At 42.9% G+C, this 14,418-nt stretch overlaps 1 protein-coding gene across 1 annotated transcript; it reads left to right on the plus strand.

Annotated features, from left to right (window-relative positions):
• Nucleotides 1-258: 258 nt before the first annotated feature.
• NGDN (neuroguidin) lies at nucleotides 259-7,963 on the plus strand. Its single transcript, XM_047864565.1, has 11 exons — nucleotides 259-343; nucleotides 667-726; nucleotides 1,321-1,392; nucleotides 5,015-5,152; nucleotides 5,399-5,483; nucleotides 5,574-5,626; nucleotides 5,870-5,990; nucleotides 6,084-6,252; nucleotides 6,975-7,131; nucleotides 7,275-7,332; nucleotides 7,783-7,963. Exons 1-11 carry the CDS (start codon nucleotides 323-325, stop codon nucleotides 7,800-7,802), a joined length of 954 nt encoding a protein of 317 aa, XP_047720521.1. The 5' UTR covers nucleotides 259-322; the 3' UTR covers nucleotides 7,803-7,963.
• Nucleotides 7,964-14,418: the final 6,455 nt, after the last annotated feature.

Raw genomic sequence — 14,418 nt, forward strand, 5'->3', positions numbered from 1 at the left:
AGGGTCTTTCTAACTGTCGATCAATCGCTTGCCCCGTTTTTATTGGTTTAGCTTCCATCATTCTCCTCAATATACTAATCACGCGCCCCTTTCCACGAGTAATTTTACGTCATTGGATCTTCCCCTAAGTCTGACGAATTTAGTCAGTTCTTCCATTCTATTGGCTGGGCGTGGCTTCTCCTCCCCACATCCTGTTAGGGGCGGAAGTGAGAGGCCCTTATTTCTATTGGCTTAGATTTGCAAGCGGGAGTTGTCTATCAAGTCTATCAGATAAGGTTGGCTCTCCGAAAGTACCGCCCCGGAACAGGCGGGGTTTGTGAAGATGGCGGCGCCTGGGAATCTTGTGAGTTTGCTTAGTTGTGTAGGCATTTCCTTACTTCAGCGGCTCTGGGCAAATAATTGGCGCGAGGGAAAGGAGGTGACGAAAGTAGCTTCAGAGAAGCAACTTCCCTGATACAGCAGGATAAAAGCAGCAGTAGGGTGAGGGGGCTGAAGTTACCGCTTCTCCTAGAAACCTGGAGGGCTGGCCGACTGTGAAACGAGTCTGCGAAAAGTCGGCAATGTGGGGTGTCTGAAGGAGAAGAGGGTTTTCCTCCCCATACGTCCAGTCTTCTAATAATCCTGAGGAAATAAGTGCTTTTCTTTAATTCTCTCTCCCTCTCATAGGCGGTGCTGGAGTCAGACCTGCAAAGTGCCGTGACACTTTTGAAAAACCTTCAGGATCAGGTGAGTCATGTCACCCCCTTGGGGATGGGTCACTGACGGATTGGCTTTCGTTTTGTGTGCTTCACCTCCAAACTTTGGTCGTTTGAGGGACATATATTTGAATGATACCAAATTCCTTAAGAGCCAAGTGACTTAATGAAAAAACCTTTTCGGGCTAGAATTCAAAGTAATTTATTTCTGCATCTAAAGCAATACAGAAAACTCCAAAAAGAAGTTTTCTGAATGTATTTCCTTTATTCTCATAGTTAAAGAAACCAATGCTGGGAAAGGTGATAGGATTTGCCCTTTGGGTAGCCACCTGTATTGGTTGATTCAGCCAGTACAGATAAGGTACAGTCTCCCCACATCACCACTGACCCAGTTCCCATCCCCTCCCCATGGTTTGATAAGATGATTTCTTTAGCTTTAAGAAGTGGAAATTTTTTTGTACTTTATGAAAAAGTATCAGAAACCATCTTTCCTATACTGTCTGAGAAGAAAGGTAGTAACAATATTTTAGGCTTTGTTTCAGGTGATTTGTTTAGTTTTTGCCCTTCCATGCTCAGAGATGACTAGGTGTATTCTCGTCAGCGGTTTTATTTGGACTAATTTCAGGTGATGGCTGTAACTGCACAAGTACAAGCTCTGACAAAAAAAGTTCAAGCTAGAGCCTATCCTACAGAGAAGGTAAGACGTGTTTGAAGAGTCGGCATTCCCTGACTTCTTCTCAACAGCTGTTTCATCATAAATTTATTGTGTTGTATTGGAACTTCAAAGATGAATAAGATCCAGTTTCTGTGCTGAAGTCTAGGAGAGGAGACAGATCAAAACAATAGGTATAAGCAACAGCAGAATTGCTGATGAGTCATAATGAGTACTGTGCAAGCCCAGGAGAGAGATTAAATAATTGCCAGAGGAACAGAGGAAGTCAGGGAAGGCTTCTCACAGGTGGTAACAGGATTGTGCGGAATAAATAGGACTCCAGGGAACAGAAAGAAACAGCATGTGCAAAGGGACAGAGTCCTGAAAGCCTGGTGATATACTGGGAAAGGAGGTCATTTAGTGTGGTTGGATGTACAGTGTGGGGGTGGAAGGTGGGGAGTAGGAAGTAAGACTAGGAAAGTAGTCACTCTGTGAAGAGCCTTGTAGGCCAACTGAGGAGTTACTGTTGTATTTCATCCAATCTAATGCTGTTAATTTGGGACCTGCCACTTATTTTGTATAAAAAAAAAAATTCGGCCTGTTAACATATGACATAACATTAAGGTACCATTGATTAAAAGATACATCCTGACATTAGAGATGTGAAAATATGAAAACAATATGCATGTTAAAATTGAAATATGGTGGTTTTTAATTTAAGGTCTTGTAGAACCTTCTTAGGGATCATTGGATATAGAGCAGTATAGAAGGAGGGCTTTGGATCCTTCTTGAAGGATCCTTGAAGTGGAAAACTCTTGTTTTATATGTGGAGTTTTTGTTCTAAGATATTACTTAATATACTCCATAGGTCAACAAAAGTATGAAAATCATTGTGGTAACTTAATAAGAGTCACTGAAAGATTTTTAAATATGGGATTTACAGAAGATTTATGCTTTAGAAAGATAGCTAATAGAATTTTTTTTTTTAATGATTTTATTTTGGGAGGCACCTGGCTGGCTCCATTGGTAGAGTATATGACTCGTGATCTTAGGGTCATGAGTTCAAGCCTCACGATGGGTATGGAGCCTACTTAAAAAAAAAAAAAAAAAAAAAAAAGATTTTATTTTTTAAGTAATCTCTACACCCAGTGTGGGGCTCAAACTTCCAACCTAGGGATCAAGAGTAACGTGCTTCACTGACTGAGCCAGCCAAGCGCCCCTAGAGCTAATAGAGTTTCTAATATGTTCCCCTTGCCTTTTCTATCTCATTATTCAGTTTTGTTCTTACCTATTTTTATTTTTATCTTTGTGTTTTCTTCTTTTTGATTTTTTTCTCATATGCTTATAGTTCTATTTGAACTTGACAGAGTCCAAGCTAGTCAGGAAGAACCTACTTCTCAAATTCTTGGCTGGTTCTGGGCTGCCAGCATATGTATTAGATCACTATATATTTGTTTATTCATTGAACAGAATTTAGTAACTTATCTTTCAGGACCGAAAATTACTAAGTGCTTTACAGACTATAGAGTTCTTTCATATTATCTTTTTTAAGCTCGTAATTACTCTTTGGGGCAGAAAGGAAATACTGTATATGCTATAGAGGAGGAGACTGGGGTCATGAGATTGAGTTACCCATTATTTGACTACCAAATGCCTAATTCAGAGGTTAAACTCAGTTTGTCTTTAAATTCTTTGCGCCTCCACCTGTTACCACACTAGTGCTGATCTCCAGCAGCTTCCCATGTTTGTTTAAAAATACCCAGGGCTTTGGTGTTGGAGTCAGACTGAGTTTGAATCCCATACTCCTCTAATACGTGTGTAATTTTAGGCAGAGTATTTAACCTGTCTCAAATAAAATAGGTCTTCCAAGGGCTGTTGACTTTTTCAGTTTCATTTTAAGTAGTCACAAAGACTTTTTTTTTTTTTATGTTTATTTATTTTTGTTTTTTTTTTTTAATTTTTTTTTTTCAACGTTTATTTATTTTTGGGACAGAGAGAGACAGAGCATGAACGGGGGAGGGGCAGAGAGAGAGGGAGACACAGAATCGGAAACAGGCTCCAGGCTCTGAGCCATCAGCCCAGAGCCTGACGCGGGGCTCGAACTCACGGACCGTGAGATCGTGACCTGGCTGAAGTCGGACGCTCAACCGACTGCGCCACCCAGGCGCCCCAATGTTTATTTATTTTTGAAAGAGAGAGCACAAGCAGGGAGGGGCAGAGAGTAAGGGAGACACAGAATCTGAAGCAGGCTGCAGGCTCCAGATATCAGCACAGAGCCCAACGTGGGGCTCAAACCCACAAACCATGAGATCATGACCTGAGTTGAAGTTGGATGCTTTACCAACTGAGCCACCCAGGCACCCCAACTTCTTTAACAACTGTAACTTAAGTGCCCTCCTGTGTTACTCATATGATATTTGCTTGATTATCTGACTGTAAATGTAATGTGATTTTAATTTTAGAAAGTTTGGAAGATGCATAGAAGCATAAAGAAGAAAATTTAAAACCAATATAATCACCATTCTGAGATAACCACTGGGGTATATTTTTGGGAAATTCATTTTATTGTAAAAGTAATCTATGCCTGATGAAAAATACTTTCACAATACAAATGCTCCATTTCTTCCTTTTCCTCATCTTGATCCCCATGGAGAGCAGTTGTTACTAGTGTGTTATCTTCCAGAGATTTTTCTCTGTGTATAAAATGTGTGCATCAGGGGCACCTGAGTGTCTCAGTCAGTTAAGCGTCTGACTTCAGCTCAGGTCACGATCTCATGGTTTGTGAGTTCCAGCCCTGCGTCTGATTCTGTGCTGACAGCTCAGAGCCTGGAGCCTGCTTCGGATTCGGTGTCTCCCTCTCTGTTCCTCCCCTGCTCGCACTCTCTCTCTCAAAAATAAATAAAGATTTAAAACAAATTGAAATAGGCTGATGGGGGGTGGGAGGGAGAGGAGGGTGGATGATGGGTATTGAGGAGGGCACCTTTTGGGATGAGCACTGGGTGTTGTATGGAAACCAATTTGACAATAAATTTCATAAATAAATAAATAGAAAGAGACCCCTTAAAAAAATAAAATAAATAAAAATTTTAAAAAAATTGAAATAAATAAAATGTGTGCATCATACTCTCCCTGCCTTAACTGAAACCATATTGTAGTGTAGAAAGTGCTGACATGGAATTAAGTCCATGTCAGTATGTAGAGATCATTGTTTTTAACCATATCACATAATTGTATGGGGATAAAAACCAATAATTGTTTTGATTAAAGATTGAACATCATATGGTGACAAAATTTGTCAAAATTTGGAAGGGCCTTAAAGGTAGAAGCCAAGGATACGGTTTTCCACACAGACTCCACAATAAAGAATTGCCCATTGCCATATGTCAATGGCCCTGAGATTGAGAAACCCTACCATAGTAGTTTTGGGGACATTTTATTGATTTTTGTGCTCTTACTGTCTTGCAGTAATTCTCAGAGCTTTGCTTCTCTCATAATTTTCTTAGTGGCCGTTTTAGGTACAGTCATGTCCTTGAGACTACTCCAGATACCTTGTATAAACTGATGAGGGGAAACTTGAACTTGGAAAAAATTACCCTGTTTACCCTAGGCTCTCCTCCTGTTTCTTTGGCTAAAACTGAATTGGCATCTCTTACTCTTTTGTTTTCAGGGTCTCAGCCTCTTGGAAGTGAAGGACCAGCTACTGCTCATGTACCTTATGGATTTAACCCATCTCATCCTGGACAAAGCCTCAGGAGGGTCTCTTCAGGGACACGCTGCAGTTCTGAGACTGGTAGAGATCCGCACGGTATGAAGCATTTCGCATCTTAGCGTTCTGGGTTTCCACAGCCTGAACCCTGGGACTGTCACACAATAGCTCTCATTTAAGTGGGTGTTCTCATGATTAAGTGAGGAAACCAAATGAAAAAAGTATTTTTTTTTCACTTGCTCTACTTTGTTTATATTTTAGATGCTTTATCTGGCAAGTTAATGTAGAGGCTTTGACATGTTTAATTTGGGGAAGGGAACATAACCCTATTTAACCACATTATAGGTTTTGGAAAAGCTTCGTCCTTTGGACCAAAAACTGAAGTATCAGATTGACAAGCTAGTCAAGACTGCAGTGACAGGCAGCCTCAGTAAGTGGCAGAAGCTGTAAGATTATGTGGGGACTATCATAAATTTCCAAATCTTATAAAATCCCTTGTTTGTACCCCCCCCCTCCCCAGGTGAGAATGACCCTCTCCGTTTTAAGCCTCATCCCAGCAATATGATGAGCAAGGTAAGGGATTGCATTCACCTGATTTTCCTGAGGGCTCAAAGCCTGAATGAGCCTCATGGTGATCATGGATCTCCTGGGATTCTCCTATTACTGTTGACTCTTGTCTTGTGCCTTAGAATGTAGAGTATGAGATTTTCCTTTCTCCCCTTTGTTTATATTCCCAACTCCCCAGGGTACTCTAGCTTTGGTTTTACTTAGTGTCTAACACTTGCTGAGTTTATGGATTTTGCGTTCCTTTTGTAGTTGAGCTCTGAGGACGAGGAGGAAGATGAAGCAGAAGGCCAGTCTGAAGCTTCAGGAAAGAAATCTGTAAAAGGAACAGTTAAGAAATACGTTCCACCACGCTTGGTTCCAGTACATTATGGTATGAACTGTGTCTACTGCCTCCTCAGCATAAATTGTGTCTCTTATCTTTTTCTCTGTTCTGGGATAACCCTCGCTGATTTTTATCATATAGATGAAACAGAAGCTGAGAGGGAAAGGAAACGCCTAGAACGGGCCAGAAAACGGGCATTGAGCAGCTCTGTCATTCGTGAACTTAAGGAGCAGTACTCAGATGCTCCAGAGGAAATCCGTGATGCTCGGCATCCTCATGTCACCCGCCAGAGTCAGGAGGATCAACACAGGTCTGAATCCTTGCAATTGGAAATTGTTTTCTACCCCATGGAGACCTGTCCTTATGCTTTGGATGGATATGATTAAGTCTGGTACCAAGAGAATTCACATTATAGAGAAAGTAGAGTGGAAAATGGGCTGATAGTTTCTAAGAATTAGGGTTGGTAAGTACAGAATAGGAGCTCGGGAAAAAATATCTTCCCAAGTGTTTAGGCTGAGCAGATGCTATACGAAGAGGAATATGTGCAGTTCCGCCTAGTGGGACTTTAAAAATTCCGTATTTCACTGTCACAACTCTCACTTCTGTGCAGAAGCCAATAAAGTCAAGTTTTTATAGTGGCATCAAGAATGCTAGACAGGTTCAGGAAAGAAACGCAGGAAAGTGACTATAACGTGAATACAGACTCATCAACTTTGCCTGGGCGGCAGTCTCCACCGTTGATAGATTTGAGTGAAGGGGCTCGTGTAGGAATTCTGTTCCTGAAGGTGAAAGTTTTTTGGTATAATAGTTTAAATATTCTTATGGATGGGCTATGAGTTCATCTCTAGAGAGGAGGGAATTTCTAGCATAAAGAACATTTCATTGAGGAAGCTCAATATGTGCATTGATCTTAAATATTATATTGACTTGCTGTGAAATTTCTTGAGAACTATTTGAAGAAGGGGTGAAGATTTTTAGCTGCAGCTTTCTGTGTGTAGATTGAACATGTTGTAAACTGTGTTTCTGTGGCAGGATTAACTATGAGGAGAGCATGATGGTGCGTTTAAGTGTCAGTAAGCGCGAGAAAGGACGACGAAAACGAGCAAGTGTCATGAATTCACAACTTCATTCCCTCACACACTTTAGTGACATCAGTGCTTTGACAGGAGGAACACCCCATCTTGATGAGGTAAGGCTGCGATACAGTGGTGGGAAAGCAGCCTCCTTGATTTCAGCCAGGTGCACCTGGGGCTCATTACCATGAGGAACACGGAAAGGGGTGCTGACACCTGGAAGCACCTGCCATTCCTTCACTTTTCCATCTGTCTCCAGGACCAGAATCCTATTAAGAAGCGTAAGAAGATACCTAAGAAAAGTCGAAAGAAAACAGGTCAGTGAATGGCTAGGACTTGGATGGTTAAGTGCAGAGTAGGAAGTACGAATTGGGATGTCAGCTGTCTGGATTTGCCATCTTAGGTCTCAGACCAACCCCTGTAGTTACCTCTTCCAGACTGAGCATTGATTTTTTAGAAGTGGGCTTTCTCTTTTTTGCCAAGCTGAAAATCAGCATCATTCACAAAAAGATTTCTGGGTTCTGTTTCTAAGGTCCCACAGTTGGTGTGCAGGCTTCCTTAAGTAGGACTATGAAAATGTCACTTGAAGGAACTGTTTTCCAAGTTTAGTTTCATTCCTACTTCTAGTCCTTTGTCCTGGGAGGATGTACAGAGTACTGTCTAGGGGACCCAACCTTCTTGAGCCCTTTTCTCTAGGTTTCTTTTTTTCTGTCCCCTCAGCTTTTCCAACTGTCCTTTGCCTTATTCTTGGTTTCCCTTCCTTTCAGGTTTTCGGAGGCGGCGGTGATGATGGGTGTACATATTTGTATATCTGTTGTTATCCAGAGATACTTCTAATTTCACTGTATGTAGATTTTGTTTTTTTTTTTCCTTGAAATTCATTAATTGTTTGCTCTGGATATGTGGAAAGATCTTTATTAATAAAATTGATTTTACTTACGAAATGAATCTGCTTTTGCATATGTATTGTATGACTGGAATCACTGGGTGTGGGGTTTTTCTGGTGAGATGGTAATAAAAGGATAAAGGGAAAGATGAAATTTTGCAGGGGGAGTGAGAGAAGGTTGGCTTTATAGTTTGTTTTGATAGTTTACTTTTCTCAGAAGCTATAAATTGGTTCCTTAGCAAAAAATATTGAGAGATTAGAGTAGTGTAATCAACTCTTCTGGCCCACGTGGCCATAAGTTCGTGTATGATTTGTTGTAACAGAGTGCAAGTCATCTTAAGATATGTGGGTTTTGTTAATGTAACTTGCTGGCCACCAGATGGGGTCAGTGATTCAGGAAACCTTTGGTTCATGACTAGCAAAAGCTGTATTGTAGAACCTTTTCTCATTGTTAAGTTACTCATATCTCCACTTCTGAATGTTTTTCTTTTCTTCCTAAAATAAAATAAACATAGGGCTGATCTTTGGTCAGTTATAGGGAGAGAGTTTATCCAGAGACAACAGCAGAGTGAATGAGCAGACTAGAGTGTGAAGAATCAGTATAGTCTTGTGTTTTGCAGCCTCTTTGACCTTCCTTTAACTAAGGTCTTAGTTCACCAGTCAGTTAAAGGCCAGTCCTTTTATAAATGCTTGCAAAGGAGTGCCAAAAAAATAGGCAGATTGAAAATTCCTAGCTTGAAGATCAAAAGAATGAAAATGTCACCAAAATATCTGCCCAAGTCAAGAGACTGGTAGGAGTTACATATCTGAGATCTTGTATTCTGTCCAGAGAACGACCTCTGTTGGTGGGAGAGCCTTTAGGCTTGGATAATACAGAAGGTGAAAAGGGGAACCAGAAAGGACAGAAGTTGAAGAATCTGTTGAATAAATTTACTACAGTTTTTTTAAGTGCTTAGGATTTCATGAAGACCTAATTTTGTGTCTGTATTCCTGGGCAGTGTCATGGAGAGAAGTAGAATTGGGTTATTGCATCACTAAATCCTTGGTTCTGAGTCCTGTGAATTTGGACTTCTAGTCTGCCTAATCAGGGCAGGGTGTGTTTTTAGTTGGCTGTAGCCTGATAGAAAGTAGGAGTCAACCTAGTATTGTCTCCTGTTAACTTGAGCAGATCACTTAACATTCCTTGCCTTTGATTTTCCTTAGCTGAAAAATGAAGGTGTTAGACTGAATCTCTGAGATTTCTTCCAGAATGGGCTTATTTCTAGGGCCTTGAACTTTTAGTCCGTTGTAGTCTGAGTGAGCCTGACCTGCCTAGGGCCCTAATACTTCTGTTTCTTCAAGTGAATCTAAACACAGCCACGGAACAGGTTTATAAATTCTTTTCCCTTTCTGGCTGAACTAAGTGGACTGGAGGTTCAGTTAAAAAATAGTTAGGACCACCTCATTTGCTTCTTAGGACTGACTATTGCATTGGCTTCTCATTTATTAAGACTTTTGGGTTACAGGAACTGCCAAGGAAAAGGAAGTGGTGGTGGTTTTTTTTCTCCTAAGATCTTTGTGTTACATACTGAGCTAAGAGCTTTATACATAATCCTTACAAATTGTAGATCATCTCTATTTTACCAGTAAGGAAACTGAGACACTTAGGCAGTCTGCCCAAGGTTACATTGCTAATAAATGAAGAGAACCAGTACTTGAAGAACACAATTGTGTGGAGGCCCTCAAGTATCCTGGGGTTCATGAAAGTCTTCAGGTTGTTTGTTTTTCCTTTTTAAAAATACTGGTAGGTAGGTTATAGAGTTTAGCTCCCTCTTCCCTACTGCCCCACTCCTGTTCAAAGTCTTGTCTTCAAAGAAACCACAAGTTCCAGATACTGTTCTGCCCTCTTGGGGCGCCTGGGTGGCGCAGTCGGTTAAGCGTCCGACTTCAGCCAGGTCACGATCTCGCCGTCCGTGAGTTCAAGCCCCGCGTCAGGCTCTGGGCTGATGGCTCAGAGCCTGGAGCCTGTTTCCGATTCTGTGTCTCCCTCTCTCTCTGCCCCTCCCCCGTTCACGCTCTGTCTCTCTCTGTCCCAAAAATAAATAAACATTGAAAAAAAAATTTTTTTTTTAATAAAAAAAAAAAACTCCATAGAATGGGGTACCTGGGTGAGTTAGTCATTAATCATCTGACACTTAGTGAGTTTGAGTCCCACTTTGGGTGTGCTCAAGCCCCACTTCAGAAAAGCTTGTGCCCTGCTTTGGATGAGCACGAGTCCTGCTTCCAGTGGACATGAGCCCCGCTTCTCTTTCTCTGTCTCTCTCTCTCTGCCCCTCGCTCACTTGTGCCCTCTCTCTCAAAAAAAAACAAAAACAAAAACACATAGGATATAGTTTGATAACCACTGTTAACAGTAGTAGAGCAAGGGAACGAGGCATTCAAATCTCAGGGTTTCTTTATGACTGATGTTTGCTTCTCTTGTATCCTGTATTCCTGCTCAGAGATTCACTCCTCTGATTGTTGAGACCATATGAATGTCCGATTTCGTCAATGCGCTGCTAACAACAGATAATTTCCAGTGTTCACTAAGTGATGTCTGTCACTAGTTCACATGAGCATCTTGTGATAGTAAAGAAAGTCTTGGCCTTGTTCTAGTCAAATAATTTAGTGTCTCTGCCTTAGTTTTTTCATCTGAGGAGGGGGGAAGAGGGTTTGACCAAGACCTGTTTTTCCTTATTAGCTTTGTTTTGTTATGATTTTATGAAGAATTGAGGAGATGTCTGTCAGGAGTTCACAGCAGTCTTCATGGATGTATTTTTTTCATTAGAAAAAGATTTTTTGGTTATAAGGAAGGGATGACCTGATTGTGTTCATTTTCAGTACCATGGAGAGTTCAAGCTTTCCTGTCTCATTCCTTTCCTTGGGTTGGCGGAAGGTACATAGCTAAACCAATCCATAGAGCTGCATGGTATAGATCTGCCACTTTGCAGAGCCCAGTTTATCTATCCAGTCTCCAGTTCTGATTGGTAGCAGATTGAGTGAGAGTCAACAACAGTCCTGAGTATCCCCATCCTCCCTGGGAGCTATTAGATGTGTAAAGCTCAGATCCTTGTTTAGACTTATCCAAACATGGAGGCATGTGAGTGAACTCCTGCCTTCTGCTTTGTTGGTAACATCATTCATATTGTGATGCGCAAGATTTTTAACAGCGCTTGAGAAGAACTCTGTCCCCTATTCTTTGCTTACAGACCCTTGAGGAGACTTAAACTTGCTGTTTCATTTCTTGGCCTCAGCTTCTCTTTCTGCCTCTGCATGGAGAAAGGCATCACTGCTCTGGCTCTCTGCCCAGTCTCGCTTTTGTATTTCTTTGATCTCATTGTTGAGAGGGTCTCAGAGAAGCCCCAAGAGTCGTGCCTTCGCATGTTTAAGCTATTGATGCTCTTGAAATAACAGAGCGTCGCTGTGTAAGAAGTATATTAAAGGTCTGTCCTGAACAAATTTGGGTCAATAGGTGGCAGTAGTCACCTAGTCCCGAGGCCCTGACACCCCCTGAACACAAGCACATTTGATGGCCATTATATTTAAGGTTGTGAGAAAGGAGGTCACATTGAAATAAAAATGGGGGGAAAACAGCCCTTTTTGGTGGGATCCAGGGAAGCTGAAACGTACTGGATTAGTTCTGTGGGGGTGTTGTACGGGGGAGATTGCCGTCAGCTTGAAGGGCCCTGGTAGGAAAGCAGGGCCTCAGGATTGGGGGAGGACTCCGTGGGTACTAAGGTTTCTGAGAGCTGGAGAAAGACCGTGTTAAATGAGGACCAGTGCTGAAAAGAGAGTCTAGGGTTGGGGGGGGGGGGGTGGCTAGTAGAGACAGAGAGAGTGGTGGAGGAGGGAGGAGCAGAGCTGTGTGAAGGGACCAGGGAAAGGGTGGGCTGTGATGGGGAGGACTGCGGTTAGAGGGGGAGGGGGAGGCTGCTGCAATACTGAGCCTATCTAGTGGGGGAGGGGAGAAGAGGGGAGGGGGATATTGGTCTGTGCTGCAGCTGCATTGGCTCCCCTCCCCCACACTTCCCAAGGAGCTGGAGCAGTGCTGGCAAATCTGTCTTCATGTATTTATTATTATTAAAAATGTGACGGATCCTTCCTCCCTGGAAGTACAACAAATACCACTGATCACATTTCTCTCTCTCCTCCCTCTGAAGAGCTTTTGCATTCTCCCTTTCATTCTTTCCACCCTGTCCCCCTCCCGGGTCTGTTTGACTGGTGGGGGTGGACCCTTCCTTTTCCTTTTCTGAGCTTGGTGGCTCCCTGGGGGTTTCTAATGATGGTTGGGAGTTTCAAGGCAATGCTGGGAGGGAGCAGCTGAGTGAGGGGCATCCATGGCCCCAGGGAGGGAGCTGTACTCCAACATCCAGTGGGGAAAGGAAATCACTTGGAAATAGAGATAAAATCCTTTCTCCAGCTAATGAAAGAAGCAGGCACACTCGTCCTTTACAGTACCCGGCATTCCTTCCTTATCATACCCTTTTCTCCTGCCTGAATTCGGAGGGGAAAACCCCCTTGGAATGGAAAAAGCCAGGAGTTACGTGGCCTCCCTCCCTTTCCTTGTTAAGTCCTTCTTTTCCCAGGAGAGCCATATAGAATTTATTCTTCTAGCCTGCGTGTTGGTTACTGAGAGGTTTGAAGGGCAGAAGCCATGGCTTTCTCCCTTCCCATCCGCACGCCAGACTTCCATGCCCAGGTGGGGGCCTCTTTTGTTGCTGTCTGTAACCCTTCGTCATGCCCATAGGTGGTGCTGCTGTTGCTCTGCATGCTAAGCCCTCCTCCCCAACACCATTCCTCCCACCCCCTGGCGCCCTCCCTCTTTCCCCAGCCCTCTACTGCCTGATTGTTATTCCACCGACGTCTCCTCTACTGTTCCCTTCCTCAAATTAATTTTGTGGCGCTCTTTTTTCCGCAGTGCCATCTTCCCCTCCCCCCGCTCCAGCTCTCTTGCATTCTCTATTTCTCTCTCTCCTTCTCTCTGAAGGGTTTCTGTCTCCTACCCCTATATAAAATCTGCACTTTTCCTTACTCCATTTCTTTTTCTTTATCTCTTCTGTTGGCATCTTACAGATGAGTCTCCTAATGAAAAGGGGCTATGAATGAGTGGGTGAGAAGAGAGCAGGGGATCTAAGGGGTCAGTGTCGAGGTCTAGGTCAGGAGAATGACAAGTTCTGTGAGGGAAGTGAATGCAGGTGCGAAGTAAAGGTATCCTTTGCTGTCCAAATCTATTCAGTTCCTGGATTTGGATAATTAGAACTCAGCTGGCAAGGGAATACTGTGCTATCTGAATTCACAGAATTTGATTCCATGTGCTGGGAAAATGCGAGATAGGGGGGTCACAAGAATTCAGATAATAAGGGCTTCATCCAAAAACTTCTGGTTTCGATTGCTAAGGATAGCTGTGGTTTTGTTACCCTGTTTTTGAAGACTCTGGAAGAAAACCATGCTCTAAAACCTGTTCTCTGGCCCCTCAGGAGATGCCCTGTTACTGACCTTTTGAGTCCTGAGAAGGTCCTTTCCAGGACAGCTGTGATGCCTACTTGAGGGGCATCCTGGCTGTAGGAACTCAGTGTGCTCCTGTAGCCTGCTTCCTCCTTCTGTCATTCCATGTCTCCTTTATCTCAGCGAAGTTGATATGGTCGCCTTACTCAGCCATAGCTGCCTTTATTGTTTATTGTTTCCAGAATATAGCCCAAATTGATCAGACTACTATCCCAGCTCTTGCCCCACCTTGCTTCTTAACTTTGTCTGGAGACTGCTCATTGTGTGACCAGTACAGTCCCTCAGCTAACTCAGCAGTGTTGTTGATTGTAAGGTTATCCAATTTCTAGGATGGCTAACTTCCCTCTTATTGAATTATTTTTATGGATTACTAGCCTCCTAGCAACTCTCTGGACAATAGTGCTGAGTCTTTGCCTTGTGTGTGCCCTAGGAATTATGGATGGACATGTGGCCTCCTTCCTTCATTTCCTGGTGGCAGGAGATCTTCCTTAGCATAAGTGGCAGCCCCAGAGTCACTAGCTCCCACTTCCCTAGCATGTGTGGGTCAAGGCTGCCTCCTAGACTATGGAGAGAGGCAGAGTTGCCCGCCCAGCAGAGTGCAGGAAAGATCCTCTGTGAAAACGGCGCTAGAACACCACACCCTTCACTTTATTATCTGAGCCTTGCAGGTAGGTGCCTGTGAAAACCTCTCTTTTGCCTGCCTCCTGCCTTCCTAAGGTGTGTGTATTGACAGAGGCGGATAGGCCAGTGGACTCTTTGTTTCCACAGTTGTGTTTTCTACTGCCCTTTTTCAGAATTCTAGTTAGAGTCATGGACTCATGTTAATATAGCAGTGATCCCTCTCTTGAAAGCACAAGGCTCAATATTTGTTGTACCGAATGGTAGGAACTTTTCAGCTTTAGTACCCTTCTAAAAGAGTTATAAATTAAGTTTTAACTATTTCTGGGGCCCCTGAGTGGCTCAGTCGGTTAAGTGTCCAACTGCGGCTCAGGTC

Source organism: Prionailurus viverrinus, chromosome B3, assembly GCF_022837055.1.
Source record: "Prionailurus viverrinus isolate Anna chromosome B3, UM_Priviv_1.0, whole genome shotgun sequence".
NCBI classification, from domain to species: domain Eukaryota; kingdom Metazoa; phylum Chordata; class Mammalia; order Carnivora; family Felidae; genus Prionailurus; species Prionailurus viverrinus.